Below are 21,713 nucleotides of genomic sequence, written 5' to 3'. Positions count from 1 at the left end.
TTTGCTCTGCATTTAGTGGCACAGTACTCTTACAGGGCCTAAATTTCAGTTTAGACCTAAGATGTCCCTCATTCTGCACAGAAGTGACAAATTTGGCAACCCCAATACTGCCCCCAGTTGGCAACGAATAAGGAAATAACGAGGCACGTTTCAAAATAAAGTTGTCTCCTTTTGTTACTGGGATTGAAAAAAGCCAGCTCCAGCTTTTCCCCATCTTTTTATTTCAGAAAACTGTTCTTCCCTCACAGAGTGACACCTTCCAAGAGTTATTTCGCATCCTGAAAATTAACTAGTCCAGATGTAACAAAGAAAATAACTATCGAGTCTCTAAGAAAGAAAGAAATTTTAAAGCTAGGATGTTATTTAACACAAGCCAGGAAATTTAAAACAGAAATTGAAATTTCAGTCTAAGACAGACATTTTGGCACAGACAATGCATGATTTTCCTTTGAGTATTGTCAGTCAAGATCCTCTCTCCTAGGACTACACCTTCACAGTACATTCCAAATACATACAACATGCGGAGATGTTTTAAATTTCGGTGGTATTTGCATTTGGACTGACATCTTCTTGTAATATGTTTGACACTGAGCACTTCTGCAACAAAGAACTGAGCCGATTTCAACCCAAGTCTTTTCCAAAGAATAACGGGCAGCCACACATGAATGAATAAGTGAACAGTTTGCTACAGTAATGAATGCCTCTGAAAACAGCAAGTTTGTAGGCACCAGATGGAAGAGGAACATTATTGCAATTCCTGCATCCCATTGTGCAACAGCCAACAGAGCCGTTAATGCTTTCTGGTGATTTCTAAGCTTTTTAATGTGCTTTCCTTTGAAGGTGTTTTTTTGTTCCCTGTCAGTCTGCAAGCTAGGTTCAGCTGTCTTGGAAAGAAATTTTATTGGCAAGCCACCAAATAGGGAAAAGTACAAAATATGGATGGAAATAAATACTATTAATTGTATTACAAAAATCACTAGTTGAACACAAAGCTTACACTATAAAAATATGACCCATTACCTACAGCACGAATCTTTCACCTCCTGCAAGCCACAGCTTTCTCCCTCCTGTGCTAGAGCCATCTCTCTGCATCTTAGTTTATCACTGATCCCACAGAAATGTCTGTACCATGATTGTGAAGAGTCTTTACCCTTTACTGTTTTTTTCTCAGAAAGCAAACTTAAATCCTACTAAGCCTATGACTTCAAGTTTTTTCTCCAGAATTCAGGGCAGAATGGTAAAAACTCTTCGAATCCAATTCATATTATTTAATTTCATTGCTACCACCACAGATCATCCAGAGAAAGCTTCTCATTGAGCAAAATGAAATACGCCCAGTTACAGACATGAGTTTACACTCAGCAATACACTTTCCCATCCCCAAACATATATGATCATTTAAACAATCTTCCCTTTGCTTGGAATGTACAAGTGAGAGTGTCTCACAGAAATTGTCAATAAACATGTCTAAGCAATGTCTGAACTAGTTCCTGGCAAACCAGGGCAGAAAGATTACACAACATTAACAAGCTGAATTCAAGCAAAATATACTTGCTATTATTTATGATATATTGCCTTATTCATTCAGGAAAACACCTGTATCTTATACAAACTCACAGAACCAAATTCATTCCTGCTATAAACTGGAATAGTAATTTTGAAATTGGTGCATTCACAATCCCATCAGTACTAAGTTTTAACATACTGCCTTGGTAATACTATGTTGAGTACCAGCCCAATATAGAAGGAAAAGAAAGCAAAACCCAACCTTATTTATGCAGCTACGTTTTTATAGGACATGTGCTACAAGTTGGCTATTATGAGACAAGAAAGCAGTGTCTCCTCATTGTGTGTGTCTTTATGATGCTAGGTAAGTTACTGTTGTTATTGATACTGACATATTTCATAACTACAGAAAACATTATCCTACACGCAACTTCCTAAATCTCAATCAACTTCAATGCTATTTGGTTACAGCTAGGAAGGATTAGACCTCAGAATCACACACAGACTACACAGCATGTATATAGTATACATGGGAGACACTTCGCATTCTGACCTTGAGGAGAAATGTAAATCACTATATTGACAACACTAACAACAAACCAGCAGTGACTGCTTTTTCTTTTTTTTTGTTTTAACTAATAAGGCTAACAAAACTGACAGTGTAGAAAGATTTAAAACATGGGGAAAAAAAAAAAAAAAGGAAAAAAAAAAGTATGGGACTGCGAATTTTTCCAGAGTAGGAAATAATGACAGTTCTTTGTAACACAGGAGAAAAACAGTGTTTCATGTACCTTGAGAGTGACCCATATTAGCAGTTCAGAGACAATGATGGTGAGATGGTTTTGGGGTAAAAATCTGAAAACCCACAATGAGACCTCACAGCAAAAAAAAATGTATCAAAGACTAGAGACTGTTAAGGCGGAGTAACTGAAATGACAATGACAAATTGAGTTAGTCTTCTTAACTTTCAAGATAATTTGCTGCTTTACACTTTTGGTAGATGTAAATTTTCAGTGGTGTAATTTCAGCACCCCTAAGTTGGGATCAGGTCTTGGATCCCCACCACCAAAAGCAGAGTTGCCAGGGTTGCTTGCTGGGCTGCAGTCCATGCTACAGGACTTAAACACAGCTAGGAGGACATAACTTAGGAATCTGCTTACAAGTAGTAAAATAATTTTCAGAAATAAATAAAACGAGCAATCTAAGAGCTTCCTGACTCTGGAACTTTCTACAGTGCAGCACCATGTAGAAGTTCATCCATTTCACCTGGTCCTCAGGCAAACACTGCTCACTGCACGGCCCTAAACCTCCAACACTCACTTCACGCCAACATGACCTGTATGTTGCAGGTGAATAGTGCAGATACACTAACGTGAAAAATGAAGCATATGATGCTGCTACAAAACACAGGCACTTAGCCAAAATCAGAGTATTGATCCAACAGATGAGCATTTTCCCTAGAAAATTAGAGCATAACACTGTACCAGTGTAATTTAATTTAAAAGAAACAAAGGAAGGCATATATGCAAGGCTTGCAACATCAAGTATTTGGAGGTTCACCATAAAAAAGCAAAATGTTAACAACTGACTAGACTGTGATTTTGTTTCCTTTGTGGTAGAGCAGTATTGACAAATACTACAGTGTCATGTTTCTCGTTTGTGAGCTGATGTCACAAGCATTTGACAAATACAGCCTGGACAAAAAGACAATGCTCTGCCCTGTGTTAGAGCAGCACATCATCAGACTGCCCCCCGCCCCTGGCCAGCCAAAAAATCGTGATCAGAGAGCACTGCAGCTTCCCCCAGGACTCCTTCCCACTCTGGGAGGGAGCAAACTAATTACACCTGGCACAACACACACCGCCCAACGTGCTGATGCAGCAATGCCACACGGAGTGCTGGGAGCAAGCTTCATTCTTCTTCACGCTGTCCGACCCCATGCACCACTGTCGCTAACTCATGACATAAGTATGGGCAGAAAACAGAAGCACACTTTAAAATCCAGGCCTCCAAAATGCTACTCATGATACAGGTAGCTCTCTTGTCTCTCTCTACCTTATACTAGTCAATCCAAAATGTAGTTGTGCATCAACTATTTTCACAAGTACTCCTATTCCTCCCAACCACCTTATCTCTATCCTCATGAGGCCAGATTATTCCAAACACACGAAATGACTGTTTTTTAGGAACACAAAGATTTTACCATTAATCCCCTTTTTATTATATTTAACATCACTGTCAGTTTCGATGTATATGCTCAGAGCATGTTCCTTTTGCGTTGGGCATATCTCAGTGATTAATCAATTCTGAACAACCACCACCAATTTGTATCATGCATTCCTCTGAATTTTGAAGCGCAGAGTCTTCATATACAAACCCATACAATTAAGAGATAAAGCAAGCTGTTAGAGTAAAATTCAGAGTAACAAAAATGGGTCTTTTATTCTTTCTAGTGAGCTGTTAACCACATGCCTGTTCCCACTTATGAGCTGTACTGAGTAAAAACACTCTAGCATAGAGCTTTTTTCAACTACTGAACACAATTTTGGAGACTTAGATGGTGAAGTGTGTGGTATCTACCTGCTCATATATGAGGAAGAATCAGTGTTTTCTACTGGTATGTTCCTCCAGTCTCTTCATTCTCATTATGCCCAAGCAGAGCAACACTCAGGAAATGAATGCCACAATGGTGCTATGAGGAGAGGCTGAGAGGGTTGGGACTTTCAGTCTGAAGTGGAGGGGGCTCCAGGGGATGTCATCTGTATCTATAAATACCTGAAGGGAGGGCACAGAAAAGTACCGAGCCAAGGCCTTGTCAGTGGTGCCCAGTGCCAGGACAGCAGGCAGTGGGCACAAACAGGGTCAACGAGGTTCCCCTGAGCACCAGGAGCACTTCTGTGCTGTGCGGGTGGCTGAGCACTGGCACGGGCTGCCCAGAGGCTGTGGGGCCTCCTCCTGGGGGGATCTCCAAAAATTACCTGGATACAGGCCTGGGCACCCTGCTCTGGGTGGCCCTGCTGCAGCAGCGGTGGGACCAGATGGCCTCCAGAGGTCCCTCAGCCATTCTGTGATGTTATACAGCTGTAATATTTTTAATAATGTAATCTGATGCTATGGTGTTTACTATAAGGACCAATGGTATGTCCATCACTTGAGTATCTCTTCAACCTACAGTAGTTCATATCAGACCTTCTGGTTTTGGAGGAAAAAAGATGGGAGAATTATTAAAAAAAAAAACATAACAAATAAGATCTATTTTTATAATAGGTTTTTCTTAATAAGACTATTAAAGTTATATCATTAAATTGAAAATAGAAAAACAGATTTTCATTTCTCACAAGCCCTGCAACTTACAAAACTATAGAAGCTGGGCAAACATCAAGGCACGTCAAGCATATCACATCAAAGCTATCAACTGTGGGTATCAACCTATCTGACGCAAAAGTTACCAAGCCTTGTAATAATTAAATAAATTATAAAAGACATTACCCTAGAAGACAGAGAGGGGAAACAGAAAGGCCAGGTAGGTTACAATCTAAATCTGTATCCTGCATATCTCTAAGACTTCTGAACGTGCAGCTACAAGCAGTTTTAAGGTAACTTTGGCCACATAATTTACAGGGCAAAGACAACTGTTTCTGAAGTATACCCTGGCACCACTTTAAAAATATTATTTATGACTTAATAATAATGACTTATTAAAAAGGCACATAAAAATGCAGTCTGTACTCTTATGAAATTAATTCATACTTGAAATTTACTTAACAAAATCTGAACTTCAAAAATTAAAAAAAAAAGTTCCAAGCTCTCAGTGTAAGTTTTCTTTTCTAGATTGAAAAATAAAAAAAAAAAAAAAATTTTTTTTCAGAACAACTTTCTAGATGTCAGTAAACAATGCACTGAAGTAGAAACAAAACAACAATATTTCTTTCCAATATCTGTAACACATGATCGCGGGCCAAATGAATGAGCTTATAAATAATTTTGTCAGTGGCGCTATTAGTCTCTCAGAGTTCAGGCTCTGGGAAAACCGTCTTCACTTACTAGTCTCAACGTGTGCTTCAAAGGAAATGGAGGTTTATTTATTGCAGAAAGAAGACATTCTGCTGGGATTATGGCATGCCTTCAACCACTGTAACTCTCAGTGAACTGTCGCATCCAGTTACCCAAGCTGAATTAGAAGTTTTTTTTTTCCCAGTGCTTGATGTAGAATTCATTTGCTAATATTATGTGATGACTTTGAATACTAAGCACACAAAAAGTTGAAAACGCTTTGGACTAACATCTACACCAAAAAGAAATTACATTTAAAGGTCATACAGTGTGCTTCTTCAGTTCTCCCAAAAGCTTCGTAATTAGTTTGTATTTGCTTTGATATCATTTCTAAGGTTTGTAAAAACACACTAAGTACATTCTAGTGGGTAAAACCGAACAGCAATCAAAGAATGTGTAAAATGGAGAACACAGATTACAGTCCTACCACACACAACAACAGCCAAACCAACAGCATGTCATCAAAGCTGTTGAAAACTAAATGTAACTACTGTTAAAAAGATTTGCCAGGGTACAGAAGTCACACACAGAAAAGTGATCTGCAAAGGTATGGGGGGGAGAGAGAGAAACTTCCCATGCCTCTAGAAGTTCCTAAGAGGAGAAACATTTAGCCTCTTTCATGAAGACTGAAACATCCCACCATGAAAAAGTCTAGAAGCAGGATTTATCTTGAACTCAGATGACTTCTGTCACCATCGCATTCCTCCTTTATTGAGGTTTTCCCAGCTCATGCAAGGGGAGTAATCTCTCCTGAAGCTTCTTTCAGCTTTAGTATTTCTAAACAATGTCATTCTTTTGCCAAGCTTTTTAATCTAAAACAAAGTTAATAAAACCCACACCAGATTTTTTTCATGTGGCTTAATACAAGCTAATTCAATTTTTAGATTAATATAGTTTTAAGCAAAATCACAAGCATCTTTGCTGCATTTTGCAACTCGCTTTAGATCTCCTTAGAACAGGTGGTTTCTTCTTATTTATTTTTTTTTTTACAGGTTTCCATCACCAGTTTGGGTTTTCTTCCTGTGACCTGGCATTTTAAAAGGCTTGTGGTACTATGGCAGAAAATGAAGCATCGAGAGAATTTGGAAGATAGAACCAAACAGTGGCCAGGCTAATACAGAATTATGGGGCACAGACATGTGCCATGGCACAATTAAGGCTGCCCAGCAGTATTTTGGGCACAAGCATTAAAGGAAGAGCCGGTTCCAGGGAGACCCGATGGCAGAGGAAGCCCAGTGTGCTGAAAAGAATCTGAGTTGAACTGAAATTAGAATTCCTTCTTCCTGTCAAAACTACCAAACCTTCTTCCATCAGGATTCGGAGGAAACATAATTTGGGTTGAGTACCTATGCAGCATGACCTACTCCCTCCTCGGAGCATCAGGGTAAGTATGGGAAAGACTGTGGGTAAACTCACCTGCTTCTGGAGCAGCTGCACCGCTCTTCAGCTGGGATCATTCACTAAAAACTGATGTTTGGGGGCCGTATGTAATACTTGATTGTCTCCCTGTGTACTAAGGACCTTTTATTATTTTCTCCAGTGAGAGCTGGATTCCATTAAATATATTTACATTTTTCTCCCTAAGTACTTTTGCTGGGTTTTTACTTCACATTTTTTTAACCATCCAACAAATACTGTGGTTCTGCCTATGTTTACACTGAGCTCATGCTATTTACTTTTGCACAAAAAAATGAGTTGTTCTTAATTCTAAAAATACCGGAGTTGTTTAGAGAGAAAATGATTAATAATTACTAAGATTTATAATTTTCTAATTGTTATAAACTGAACAGAACAGCTGAACAGCAAATCACACAGCATTATGAAGTACAAGAAAGATGTCAGGCTCACTCCCACACCCTTCATCAGGAAAATCTTCACTTACACTAATGAACATCTGCCAGCAAAGGTACGAGTCGATGTAGAAATAAATATATAACTTAACCGACATGTTAGTGAAGCTCAGAGCTCATTTTCCAAAGGCAACGCCGGTTACTAACAGACCTTCTACATTCCCAACCTGCCCACTCCTACATAAAGCAGCAATGGCTGTAGCTTCAGAAATGGTTCCACGCTGACTCACTGCTTCTGCAATACCGAGAAGAGCTGAGACAAACCACACACAGAGAATTATTACTCCAAGTTATTGCTTCCCTTAAGCTATTTGAATAATAAACAGAAAGAATGCATAAGTGAATCCAGATTTTCCCATTTCACTCTTTCAGTATGTAAGCTCTTTGAGGCATGAGGACTGTCCTCATTTCAAATTTTGTACAGAATTTTTCATCTTGTCAACAATCCACGTAATAATATGTGGTAGTAATTGTTCTGTCTTGCTTAAGAGGTATCTACATTGCACTTAACAAAGGCTGGAGTGGGATACAGTCGATGGTAAATATTAATGTCCAGAATGAAAGCCAGTGTTTCAGTGCAATAGGCTGATAATAAAATATGCGATATATGACTTCATAGCATTCAAATAGCTTCAACTATAGGAAGGAAAAAAAAAAAAACAAACATTCTGCTTGCTACGATTTGCTTAGAAAAAAAGAAGGATGACTGAAAAAGAAAAAAAAAAAACACAAATGTAGAAGGATCAGTTTCCAATTTTAGATGAAGAGGAACCTATGGCCTCAGTCAAGATATTACTGTCCCAGTATACCTCAAAATCAAGCACGGTTTAAGTTCATCAAACTTATTACTGCCCTTGCACTGCTGGTCATCGTTGCATTTAATCTCAGTGAACAGCTTGTGATGCACGACATCTATGAATCTCAGTTATAAAATCGGTTAACATAAGGGCATCAACACAGAAATATTTTAAAAACACATTCTATATATAAAGTAAATTATACAAAAGATTATACAATTCCACATTCCTTGGTACAGACCCTGACAGATCTCCCAGCGGAACAGATCTGATCTGGATCAAGAAAGAATATACACCAAATATTGGTGTCTATTCCAGAATACATCAGAATAACAGCCAGAATACAGTATGGTGGTTTCTGCTGTCTGCAGAAAAGTATAGATGAATAAAGTCAGGATAGTCCAGAAAGACAACTGACTCAATAGAAATCTAACCAGACCAAAATTGCAACTTTAAAAATTTAAAATAGCACCATGTATTTGTATCAGTTCTTGCTTTGCATCTCATGCTATTTTCCAATCTATTGAAAGATGCTGCAGAAGATTTATGATCTCTCTATGAGCTGTTACCCCAAGGACTGAATCCCATCTCATTAGTTAGAAGGGAGTGTCCTTCACAAACTTGGTCAAAAATTTGTATATAGTTAGCCACAATGTCGTTAGCAGTTTCAGTTTACCAATCTGGATGCATATACTACCACATGGAGCTGTGGATGTAATTCTTCCAGAAAAGGAGCAAACGTCCCTTTTACATGTGAAAACAAACATTTTGGTTAAACTAAACCCACAGAAATCAGAGAATGGCCTTCCAGAGAAACATTCTCAATTCCTTTCTAGTAAGAAAACAAATGGAAAGAGAGAGGGTCTGCATGAAACAGGACAACCAGGCAATGGTTAGAAAAATGGCTTGACATCTCAGTTACTGACAGGTACAAAGAGAAAAACATTCTGAAACTGCTCTAAGTAGGTATTAGCATTTAAGCTTACCCGTCTCCAAACATCCTGTGTTTAAAGTGTCAGTGTCTATGCAGATGTAAAACCTTCTTCATACTTATCTTAACCTAAGCTTGCTCTAAGGGTCATTTGAATACAATGAACAAAATCCAACTCATGGCTCTAACACTGTACCTACTTAAAAGCAGGGCACTGTACCCTCTCCCAACACCCTGTGCAGCCCTCATATGAGTTCATGAAACAATTCCTCTACTGCCTAGGACAGCTCAGGAATTAGCAAGAGTGTGTCTGGAAACTCGCAGATGTCAAAGGCTCTCTGGCATGTGAAAGGATAACGAGGAGACAGCCTGAATCCTGCAGCCTTGCCAACGAGCTGAAGCAACCATCAATTAACTACTATGTGCATGGCAGGAGCCTTCAAGTTCCAGAAAAGGGAAAACCTGCTCTGTAATAGATAGCATGCCATTTTGCAGCACAGTGGCTCCCAAACCTGTTCTTAGCTTCTGCTGTATTCCTGCAGGTGCAACGGAGCAGGCAGCCTCACCGTACAGAAACCTCCTGCGAATCAGCTTGTCATTAGTAACTCACAACACCTGCAACACAGGAACCTCCGTGAAAGCACGAAGTTCCCACAGGAGCTGAAATACAGCAATTTCCCCCCCCCCAATAATGGTGATGAGCCACCAGAAGTACTTTGCCACACTGGTATGTACGGCTCCATCACACGTGCCAACTGTGCCTGCATGCACTGACTGCTGGTATCACAAGGGCAAGAGCATCCCACTGTAAAAAAAAAAAAAATGAAGTTTCCAGCAGAAGTCAAGCACACCAGTCTCGATGCAAAGACTCTCAATGCAAGCTGCTCCAATGGCTGATCCTTCGAGCCCTGAATGAAGTACAAGCTTCATTGTCCAAGTGAAATCTCAGTGAAATCAACAGCAACAACTGCTGTGGCCTTTAATGAGCATTCATCCATACTTTGTTGTACAAAATTCATATGACAAAACGCAGACACGGACATCCAAGTTAACCATCTTCTAGCTCTCCTTGATCAATGAAGAAAAATAGACTCTTCTAGATTCATCCTCCCCTAAAATAGGTTGACTGATTTATACAGAAAACTGCTTTTTCACCTCCTCAGGCTGAAAAAAAAGATGTAAGTGACAAGCTTTATGTTGCATCTATCTAAAAACAGCAAAAAGAAACCTACACAGGATTTTATTCTTGGTCTTCAGATGCTTTTTCTTCTCTGTCTTAAAACACAAGTTGTGTAAATGGAACCAAATACACCAAGCAATACAGACCGCTGTGCAGAACAGACCAGAGTACATAGCTATTCATTACTCCCTCACCACGAAGACTCCAAATATTTAGATAGCAGAGAATGAGATGGAAAGTTGAAAAAGTTAACTGTCCATGACCAATGAACTGAAATAAACTTTTCAAATAATTTGATCAGTTTCCCTCGGGATCCCATGATATTTGCACATTTTTGATAATATGATATCCAATCATTGATTTTCTGTTTTAATAAGGTTACTTTAATTCAACTATTCCGCATATCTTTTGCACTGTATCATTATACTTTAGTATCTCTTGATGGATTAAAAACAAACAGAACAGTAACTATTTTGTTTCTCTGTAGTTTCAACACTGTATTTATCATCTTTGCTGTAACAGGATACACCCACTGGATTATTCAATGTCTCCTCTGGTTCAATTACTTAAATGGGAGTTTTACCCTTATTATGGATAGCTTTCCTATATTTTCATCCAGCTTCAAAATTTTGTCTTCTTTATCTTCCTCCTATTTTTCACTTTGCCTGCCAAAACCAACATTCCATTCGTAATCTCTGAACTGGACTTCCCAGGAACACTCTGGAGGGAAATCTTATGGCCTTTTATGACATGCCATATACTTCACTACATTTTTGCCTTGTCTTTTGTCAATGCTTGTTGTTCCTAACAATGGATATTGATTACAAGGACTTTTAATTTCCTAATTTTTCCTTTCTGACTGTTCCTAATTAACTACTTAACATAATACTGTGTCCTACCTCCAACCACACACTGCAGGAGAAGACTGGATGAAAATATCTCAGTGACACACAAACAGTAGAGATATGATATAGCAAAGATCTAGATCACAACAGTAATTTGAAAATTGAAAATTCTGAAATGCAAAACCATCAGTCAACAGCCACATGTTTTGCAAAAGCAACTGTAATTCTTACTTAGAGCTCCCTTAGGTTTCAAATATATAAAAATACATTTTCTAAAATATACTAAAAAAAAATATTTTAAGCACTGACTGCATATAACCAATGAGGACATCCCTAGTTCCATCAAAACCCCCACTTTTGTTCAAGTCTACTCATCAGAATCTGTTTCAATAAAGTGTTTTAAAAGACAGCTCTGTAAAACCGTGTGATTTATGGGTGCAATGTGTACTTTTGCAAAACAAAACCTATTTAAACAATAGACTGTTAGTGCAACAAGGCTCTCACAGTCTTCATCTGTGGAAAAAAAACATACCTTTCATGCATGCACTGGTTTCTTGAACAAATTTTTCCCCCTTGCAGTCACTGCTTCCATCTTCCTGCTTAGCCTTCAATAAATAGTTTTACTTTACATGTCCATAGCAAATTTCATTCTCTAACTAATCAGTTTGCTTCTACAAAATTCTAGATTAAATAGCTACACTTTGAACAGCCTGGTTACCCTTTAGTTCAATGAAGAATATATGTTTGACATAATCTCTATTGGGCAACTAATATTTTGGAAAGGAGACAATATTTTCTTATGCATATTATTAGATTTTATAACCTACTTCATCTTCTAAGACCCCCCGCTGCTTGATACTTCATCTTTATTGCTACTCTGCAACATGAACAAAGATTTCTCCTCAAAGAGGACCAGTTGATGTTCAAGGTCCCTTCCAACCTAGACATGACTATGATTCAAGATATATAAATCTGTCACAATATTTCAAGTTAAACCATAGAGTTTGACCTAAAACTATATTGCAGTACATTAAAGACTGAAGCCTTTTCTTTTGTTGTGACACGCTTTCTATAGCTGATACAATTTTCTAGAGGAAGAACTAAACAGCTTTACAAGACGCTCTTTTAAAATATATTCTGTAATGAAGTCTTGATTCATTATTAAAACAGTTGCAATAATAAAAAGCAATTTTGAATATAAACAGTAATCTGTTCTTACAAGCCAGAAGTAAAGTACACAAACCTTGTTGTAATGACAGCTAAATAACAACCTCTGAAGCACTGATACTAGCTTAGAAACACTAGAATTTAAATTAAAGGAAAACCTAAAATGCTTAAGATGCACTAATGTTATTAATTTGCAGCTATCAAACAAATGCTATTAATTTGTAACTATCAAACAAAGACAAGGTAATGATTTTAAAGATGATGTGGATTTCAATTTGTATCAAAGCTGGTGTACCAGCAACGGGGTTGTAAAGTTTCCCAATTTTTTTCAGAGTACGGAACAAGCTGTCTTAACAGCAACAGGATCAAGTCTTGTTTGCAACTTATTGGGTCATTTGAACCCTAGCTGCTCCTCATGGTACCCTGAGGGACCAAGGTGCTGCTTCAGTCCAGTCCTGTACTTGCATTGATCAGCCAAACAGAAGATCAGCCTCCTAGCTACCAGTAAAAGTCATATTTCACCTATTCAGACATCAGTTCTCACAAAATTTTTAGGATTTGAAATATCTACCCCTCTTCTACCCACAGCTGAAATCCATGAGTGAACTGAAAAATCAGTAGAAACAACTACCTAGTAGACGGTATGATTGTTCTAAGTGGCATTTCCTTAGAAATCAGGCCAAAAGAATACTTATGTAAGACCCTGTACCTGAGTCTCTGTGGGGAAAAAGGAAAAAATCAGTGTGATGATGAGAAGAGAAAAGGAATTGTTACAGGGAAAGGTAACTGGAAAATACACTCTGCCAATCTATTCAGCAGTTTATAATGCAAAGAATCCATTGTTTTCAGTCAATTGTAATCCGAAAGTTCTTTTCATATGTATTATAACAAGAAAACAAGTGAGTGAACTTCTGCTGTTTATATCTTGATTAGTCAATAATCTGGAGGTCTAATGCAGAGTCAAACAAGCGAATAATTATTCTAATCAGTCACCCTCGGTTTAATGAACAAGATTCATTTTCTGGAAGAAATCAGTTTATTTTCGTCAAAGAATACCTAATCTATTTTCTTTCCCACTACTGGTTTCAAAAAATCGCTCAATATTTTTAAGATTTGGTAAGAATTCTCACAGCAGGAAATAAGTATACAAGTATAAAATGCTTCTACACATCTTATTTCTTCAGAATATCACTTCAAATGAACATAAACCTGAAAGTTTTCTTTAATTTTTTAATTTTTGCCTCTAAAATAACTAAATAATGATGCCTTTTTCAAAAAACTAAAGTTTTTTTTTAATGTTAGTGAATTGATGTACTAAGAAATATCATCCATCCACGATGAAACTATACATACATATATGTGTATATACAAATATACATGCTAGAGCCTTTCCATTTCCTGCCAGTTTTAACCTCCAAGTTAGCTGCACACGTGAACAAGAACTGAATGAAGAATAACCAAAAGCCACTGCAAACCGTAACTTCAGATCTGAAATCTTTCTGGGAGGACTTAATTTAATAACATAGTATTTTTTAAAATCCTGATCATGATTTCTTTTATTAACTCAGAAGTCTAAAATCTCTACTTACCTCAACATTCAGAAATAGCGCCTGTTCAATGTTATCACTGTTTTTCTCCTTGAGATCTGGTGGGATGCCTCTGTTTGCTATTCGGAACTGTGTTTTACTGAGATAACCATCAGCAAGGTCCTGTGTTCAGAAAAATAAAAATAAAAAATAAAAGATCTGTAACCAAAATGCTGAATGCTATCACTATTCTAGAAAATAAACAGCTACCAAAATGCTATCATTTAGGCACAAGCTCTAAGTCTTTTTACAGGAACCAACCACTGCATTGCTTTTCGGCATCTTCTCACAGGTAGTTTACACTAGTTCCCAGTGTTAAAGGAAGTTATAGATGTGAAAAGTGAAAATAAATTTCAATATAGTAATAAATTGAATGAGATAACTGATACTTTAGGAGAAAGGGTGACTGCCACGGAATCAGAAGACAATGCACAAAGGTCACGAAAAGATGGGCAGCCAATAACTTGCAAGGCATTGATCATACCAGTATAAATTTCCCAATTCTTAGTAGTTTGTTTTACTTTAGGACTTTATGAAAGTTACATGGTAAACAGAGCTTAAAAAAAGAACAAAAACAACTTCAGAATTTGAATGTGTAGAGTGACAGCTTTTTTCCCTCCTCTTGATCACTTCTGAGGGCCAAATATAAGAGAAAACAGCAAAGCTTTACCTTCTCCCAATTCCCTTTTTATCGTTCTGCTTCCCAGACCACATGGTCTACTGTTGTAAAAGGCCCTTGTGCAATTCTGAGTAGTAGGAGAAGCTTTTAGGAGCTTTCCCTCTTTGCTGACTTGACTATCTGCACACACACACACATATATATATATTTTTTTCAATTCAAAGAAGAGAGAAAAAACTTTACTAACAGATCACTGGAAAAACATACACTCTGAAAGGGAGAAAGGGTATACAGAACACAAAGAACAGTAGTTGCATGTTAAGAACATATTTCTCAAAGGAAACAAATAAATTGGGGTTTTATGAGCTGTTTCATTACATTTTATTTTAGACAAACACAGAAAGCACATGTGCAACATCTGATGAAAAAGGATTCTATTCAAAACAGTCTCTCTACAGAATTCATTAATGTAGCATTAAATTGCTTGACAAGGCCGCAAATTTAACCATAATTTAACTCTTTGGTTAATGTATCATTTCTGACACAGTTTATTTCATGTATTTTGACCTTTAAATCAACACAGGTTTTATTTGGACATGCTAGCTCTCTCCTTTAAGTGACACTGCAGTATATATGTACCTGCAACATCTGTTAAGCCTATACATGTACTTTGCTCTTATCAAGTTTCACGCCTTAAATAAAACAATAATGCCATCTATATTGTGTTTTTCCCTGCGAATTTTTAAGCGTGAATCATATTATGAGCAATTATATTGCTCATCGAGAGGATGAATCTGCCAATCTTTGCTGGATGTCCTGGTTGTACAACCAACCAACTGTATCCTGGCTCTGAAGAACCAAGCATTGCAGAGGACAATAGAGGTGGAAAAAATTAGGCATATCTTGGTGATACAAAAGCCACTCCATTCATTCTCAACACCCTCTCAAGTCTCTCCCTGGGGAGTTTCATGCAAGCATAAGCAGGAGTACAGCTACCTACACTGGTATTTATCACCCTAAGAGCAGCAAAGAAAGCACTACCACCACCCACAGAGGTGAAACACCCCAAGGCACAGTGAGCTTTGCCAGAGAAGGGCTGGATATAACATCCACCTCCCTGAACCAGTTTTTCCAGTGAGGAGAAAGGAGCCAAAGCCATATAGTCTTTGTGCTCTATAGTATTTGAATGCCATGCAAAGTAGTTAAGATACAGCTGGAAACCCAGAGTTAGAAGTCTCCATATTTGACAGAAGTCACTGGAGAGGTGGCTGGAAAGAGGAGCATCCTTCCCATTGCACTCTGTGTACGTAATTTGTACACTTCTTACCTATAAATAAATCAACACTTTAATAAGGATTTTGATCCTCATGAATGTGGAAAAGGAATCCCTTTCTTTTCCAGCTGTCTTTTAAGTATCATAAACAAAAGTGAACCGATACAGCCTTTGGTATGACCACCCAGATTAACCTAGTTAAATACAATTTGTAGTATTTGAAGCAGAAAAAAAAAAAAAAAAAAAAAAAAAAAAAAAAAAAAAAACAGAAAGCAAACAGTGGGACAGCCATCACAGATGAGATTTAATTATCCATCCCTAATAAAAGTCAGTGTTAAAATCTAAATTGAGGTCCAGCAGATCCTACATTGGAGGCTCTCTTAGTTTTTTATACAGCCTTCTTTCTGGGGGAAAAAAAGGGATTATAAAAATGACACAGTTTAGAACATTTCACTTACAGCTAAGAATACAGGATTCTGCTTGGGTCGTGTAAGCCTATGTGCCACAAGAGCAGCTTGGCAAAAACAATGAGCATTTCATCACCTAAGTTTAATCTCTACTGAAAACATGGGAACACAAGAACACAGTTCTACAAGTCTGATTTACTTGTGTGGTCTTATTGCCATCAATGGGTCTATTCACGTGAGCATGGAATGAGGAATGGGATCCAAGTGCATTACATCAGCAAAACTGAGTGCCCCAAACTGCCCGTAACACATACATTGTTAAAAAAAAAAAAAGGCAAAAAGACAATGAGATACTTTCCTTCACAGATGCTATTGAATAAATGAATGGTCTCAGTGCCCAGGTTTTTATCACACTCTGAAATCACAGAGTCGCCAACTTGGTCCATTAAAAAAAAAAAAATCAACTCTCACAATTTTTTTATACATGAGAACAAGAATCTATCTTATTTTGCTATTTCCAGCAGAGGTTCATATTTCACAGAAAGTTCAAACTTTGACCTATGTATTGAATTCCCAATAGAGGCTCATAGCATCTTTCTTTGTTGAATAAATCCCTCATAAATAGAACCTTGGACCAAAATCTAAAGTTTCAAATGGTTGCCTACAAGAAAGGGTACATTGTAACACTTGGCTAATAACTGCACTGTTTTAAAAACATCTTTAAAGAATGTATCTAAGGCCAAAATCCCACTTCTTACTGGAATTGTTTTATCTGTGATGAAGGGGCTAAAAATGGTAACCCCGCCACACAATTACATGGAAATTATATTACATATTTACTCTGGAAATTCCTGCATTTCAAAACGGTACCAGCATGATTTTTCTTCCCAAAATTCATGAAAGGATAGGGAACAAGACATTAAAAAATAATAATAAAAAAATCATAGAGAAGTAAATTCCATACAGCAAAGAGAAGAAATACTAAGATAATGAGTATCTCAAACCATCCATTACTGAACACCGATCACAGAAGCAAGAAAATATAAGAAAGCAAGGAAAAAAAAATGAAGAAAAAGGAAATCTTAAAACAGCATGGCCTTATTATTAGGTGGAAAATAATAGAAGCATTCAAAGTAAAAAAAAAAAAAAAAAAAAAAAAGCATTCAAAGTATTTCTGTTGTACTGGAGATAAAATACAAACAGTGCAGCCATGTGCTATGACCACTACAAATTCTTCATGTCAGGAGTAGTTAAGCAGGACATTAGCATGAAGTGGCTATAATTAGGTATTCTCAAATCAGCACATAAGAACTGCTGATGTACTTCAAGTCTTCGAGCACTGTGGAAGTTTCAGAGAACTTGGGAGAAGGCCAGCACATAGCCGTATTTCTTTAAAAGTATGTATTTACAAAGTTGCGTAGCTATACACACATTAGCTTTACATCATGCCAAGCAAAGACTTCGTATGGAATTCAATCATTAATGAAATATATTCATTAACTGGAATTACTTAAGAAAAATAGATTTTTGTTATGGTAACTTAAAAAGATGAGATCGCTTGATAAATATTATACAAGACACATGCAGACTTCTGTAAATTAGCCATTGATTCCAAAAGCAGAAATTAAAAATTAAAATAATCCCAAACTAATCTGACACCGACTAAAGGATGAAAAATGATTAGTTCAGAGATCTCAAATGCAACTTAAAAAATGGGGAATCATCATGAAGAAGTGATTCTAATGGGGTCCTGTGGGACTAGTCTATTTCAAATTTTGGTTAATGACCTAGAAACAATATGTAATTGTTATTGGTGAAGTTTAAAAATGATGAGGAAGCAAAAGATAATGAGGATTGATCACTAATACAGATTCTTCTGGTTGCTGTATGCAAGTAATTAACATGTATTTAAACACAAAATATATAAAGTCACACATCTAGAACAAAGACTGCAAGATGAAGGATTAGATCCTTAGGCACAAAATCCCTGCATTTGGTTTATGGATAATTAGCTGAACAGGAATACTCCATGTGATATTTTAGTTTAAAAGGTTAAAGTCATCATTTAGTAGGAAGATCTGGACTTCACAATGATACAATATCAATTATCTAGTTCTGACCATGGCCAAAGAACAACGTTGACATATTGAAAGGATTCAAGGATCCACAGAAACACTAGAAAACATGCCAAACAGTCAAGGAGGTCAATGTGTTTTGCTTAAGACAGACAAGGTTAAGGGGTGAATCGATCTGAATTTGCCGTACAAATTTGGTGGCCTTCTAAGATGCGGTTACAGCCTTGGTGGATAGGGGAAGAGCAACTGGCACCGTCTACCTGGACCTGTGCAAAGCATTTGACATTGTCCCCATGGTATCCTTGTCTCCTAGCTGGACAGACATGGACTTGATGGATGGACCACTCGGTGGGTGAGGAATTGGGTGGTCACACTCAGAGTTGTGGATAACACTCAGAGTTGTGGGTCACACTCAGAGTTGTGGATAACAGCTCAATGTCCAGGTGGAGACCAGTGACGAGTGGTGTTGCTCAGGGGTCAGTAGGCACATCAGTGACACGGGCAGTGGGACCGAGTGCATCCTCAGCAAGTTTGCTGATGACAGTGAGCTCTGTGGTGCGGCCAACACGCCAGAGGGAAGGAATGCCATCCAGAGGATTGCACCTGGGCCGGGGCAATCCCAAGCACAAATACAGGCTGGGTGGAGAATAGATTGAGAACAGCTCCGAGGAGAAGGGGCTGGGGGTGTTGGGTGACAAGAAGCTCAACATGGGCCAGCAATGTGTGCTGGCAGCCCAGAAAGCCACCCGCACCCTGGGCTGCACCAACAGCAGCGTGGGCAGCAGGGCAAGGGAGGGGATTGTCCCCCTCTGCTCTGCTCTCGTGAGACCCCACCTGGAGCCTGCGCTCAGCTCTGGGACCCCAGCACAAGAAGGACAGGGATGAGCAAGTGCAGAGGAGGGCCACGAGGATGAACAAGGGGCTGGAGCATGTCTCCTGAGAAGACAGGCTGAGGGAGTTGGGTTTGTTCGGCCTGGAGAAGAGAAGGCCCCAGGGAGACCTCTCAGCAGCCTGCCAGTGCCTAAAGGGGGCTGCAGGAAAGCTGCGGAGGGACTCTGTGTCAGGGGGTGTGGGGATAGAACAAAGGGGAACGGCGTTAAACTAAAAGAGAGGAAATTTAGATTACGTATGAGGAAGAAATTCTTCACTCTGAGGGTGGTGAGGCTCTGGAACAAGTTGCCCCATCCCTGGAGGTGCTTAAAACCAGGCTGGATGGGGCTTTGGGCAACCTGGTCTGGTGGAGGGGTCCCTACCCATGGCAGGGGGGTTGGAACTAGATAGTGCTTAAGGACCCTTCCAACCCAAACCAATCTATGATTCTGTGACCCTCTGAATCTAGAAGTACTAAAACAGGAAGAATTCTGATAAAAGATGGGTCCCCAGCTTCGAAGACAATGTACAAGTTCCAGCTGCTGGCAGCTGAAGCTAGGCAGTTCAGATTAAAAGTATTTTTTTCAGATTTCAAGCACAGCCAACCACTAGATAGGCTTGTTGGTAATTGTAATTGTTTCCTCATCTTTGGGAATTCTGAAAATGAAGACAGAATAACGCCTTAAAAAGCATTTTGTCATCAAAGCAGCAGTCATGAGATTATCCTACCCCTTTGTTACATAAGAGGTCCATCCCAGCAGTTGTTTCTGGATCCGAGTCCTATTCAACAGATGCCTTGGCCTAAATCCTCAGATAAACCACCTCTGCGCTCTTGTGCTGTTGGATCAGCTCAATAAAATGCCATTTACTTCATGCAATACAAACCACCCAAAAGGATGTTCTAGCTTCTAGTGGTTGCCAACAGCTCAAAAGGGCCGGCAAGGGTATCTAAAAATTAACACTTTGGTTATTTTTACCTTGGTAGTTCTCCACTCCCAGCCATCTCCTATCTGCTCCGAATGTTTAACAAATTCTTCGCAGTGCTGCCTGAACCTTTTTTCTTCCAGAAAAAAGTCCTCTTCGACAGCCATGCTACAGGACATCTGCAGAGCAAACCGAAACGTCAGTACTGACAGACGCGGGCTAAAAATAACTCGCATTGATTTACAGCGACTGAATAGCGAAATAACAAAGGCACGGGGGCACATTTCGCTCCTTTGGCACAAAAGCCCGTCCCTTCAGCTGGAGGATCGCAGGGCGGCCGAGGCTGGGGGCTCTCTGGAGCCCACCCAGCCCAACCACCCTGCTCAGAGCATCGCTTCCAGCTGGGTCACCATTACCTCGGAGGAAGGGGCTGCCACAGCCCCCCTGGGGGACCTGTCCCAGCGCTTGGTTACCATAGCAGTCAATATTTTTTTTATTATTATTTTTTATTTTTTTTTGCGTTGAAACATTAAGAAATAAGTCGTTTGGCGTGCCGCGTGTTGGCGTCTCATAGGGCAGCGCTGCGGAAAGCCTGGCTCCTCCTTCCTTCCTTCCTTCCTTCCTCCCCTCCTTCCCAGTGGGTTTTTGCACCCACTGCTGAGATCCCCCCCCCCAAAAAAAAAGCGCCCCCAGCCCTGCGGGGACGAGTGCGCGTTACCTGGGGCAGGGGGTACGGGAGATTTGGGGGCAGGACAAGACAGGACGGGGCTACCCTGCCCTATCCTGCCCTGTCCTGTCCTGTCCTGCCCCAGCCTGTCCCGTCCCGTCCCGGGTGCAGGGGGTCAGCACCGGGTCCCCCCCCAGCACCGGGCAGGGTCCCCAAGGGGGGGGCGCGGCGCGGGGTTGGGGGGGGAGGGAGAAGGCGGCCCCGCCCACGTGGCAGCGCCCCGCCTGCTGCGCATGCGCGCCATGCTGGCGGGCAGCGCTGCGGCGCTGTTGGGGGGGGGGGGGGGAGGAGAGGGCGCGCATGCGCGGAGCGGGGCTGGTGGCCCAACGGGTGTGGGCGCTGAGGGGCGGCGGCGCCTCAGTGGCGGGCGGGTGGGGCTGGGGTAAGGGGGGCTGTCTGGCTGTCTGTCCGTCAGTCCGGCTGTCCAACCCCCCCCCCTTCAGCTCAAAGCTTCTCAAGGGTTTTTTTTTCTTAAAGGAATGTTCTTTGACGGGAGCACTAAAAGTAAAAGAGGGGAGATTTAGGTTAGACGTGAGGAGGAAATTCTTCTCTCAGAGGGTGGTGAGGGCTGCCCACAGAAGCTGTGGGTGCCCCAGCCATGGGGGTGCTCAAAGCCAGGCTGGATGGGGCTTTGGGCAGCCTCCTGTAGTGGGAGGTGTCCCTGCCCATGGCAGAGGGGCTGTAATTCAATAATCTTCAAGGTCCCTTCCAACCTAAGCCACCTAAAATTCTATGATTACTTTTTTCCTCAAAAGTCCCTCTTCCAGTCGGCAAGGTGTGGCTCCACAGGGGAGGATGAAGACCCTGACTGCCACAGCACAACCAGGCAGCACCAGAGAGAAACAGCCAGGGGTGAAACATTGTGTGCCAGACATCGTGTGCCACTCTCTAGCCCCTCACACC

The 21,713-nt window shown here is 39.9% G+C and overlaps 1 protein-coding gene across 4 annotated transcripts in view; it reads right to left on the bottom strand.

The window, feature by feature from the left end:
• The window catches only part of ATG10 (autophagy related 10), an 81,892-nt gene extending 60,884 nt beyond the window's left edge, over positions 1-21,008 (bottom strand). Inside the window, exons 1-3 of one of the 4 annotated variants that reach the window (XM_072031135.1) lie at positions 20,802-21,008; positions 20,137-20,262; positions 13,919-14,038 (exon numbers count right to left, since the gene is read on the bottom strand). In XM_072031135.1, coding sequence (XP_071887236.1) covers positions 13,919-14,038; positions 20,137-20,262 — 246 coding nt within the window. In that variant the 5' untranslated portion in view covers positions 20,802-21,008. Of the gene's footprint in view, positions 1-13,918; positions 14,039-20,136; positions 20,263-20,499; positions 20,670-20,801 lie in introns of those variants that run through there. The other 3 variants (XM_038170766.2, XM_038170765.2, XM_038170764.2) reach the window with 3 other exon arrangements.
• Positions 21,009-21,713: the final 705 nt, after the last annotated feature.

This window comes from Anas platyrhynchos, chromosome Z, assembly GCF_047663525.1.
Source record: "Anas platyrhynchos isolate ZD024472 breed Pekin duck chromosome Z, IASCAAS_PekinDuck_T2T, whole genome shotgun sequence".
NCBI lineage: Eukaryota > Metazoa > Chordata > Aves > Anseriformes > Anatidae > Anas > Anas platyrhynchos.
The sequence above is the reverse complement of the archived record's forward strand: the minus strand, read 5'-3'. Positions and strand labels throughout refer to the sequence as shown.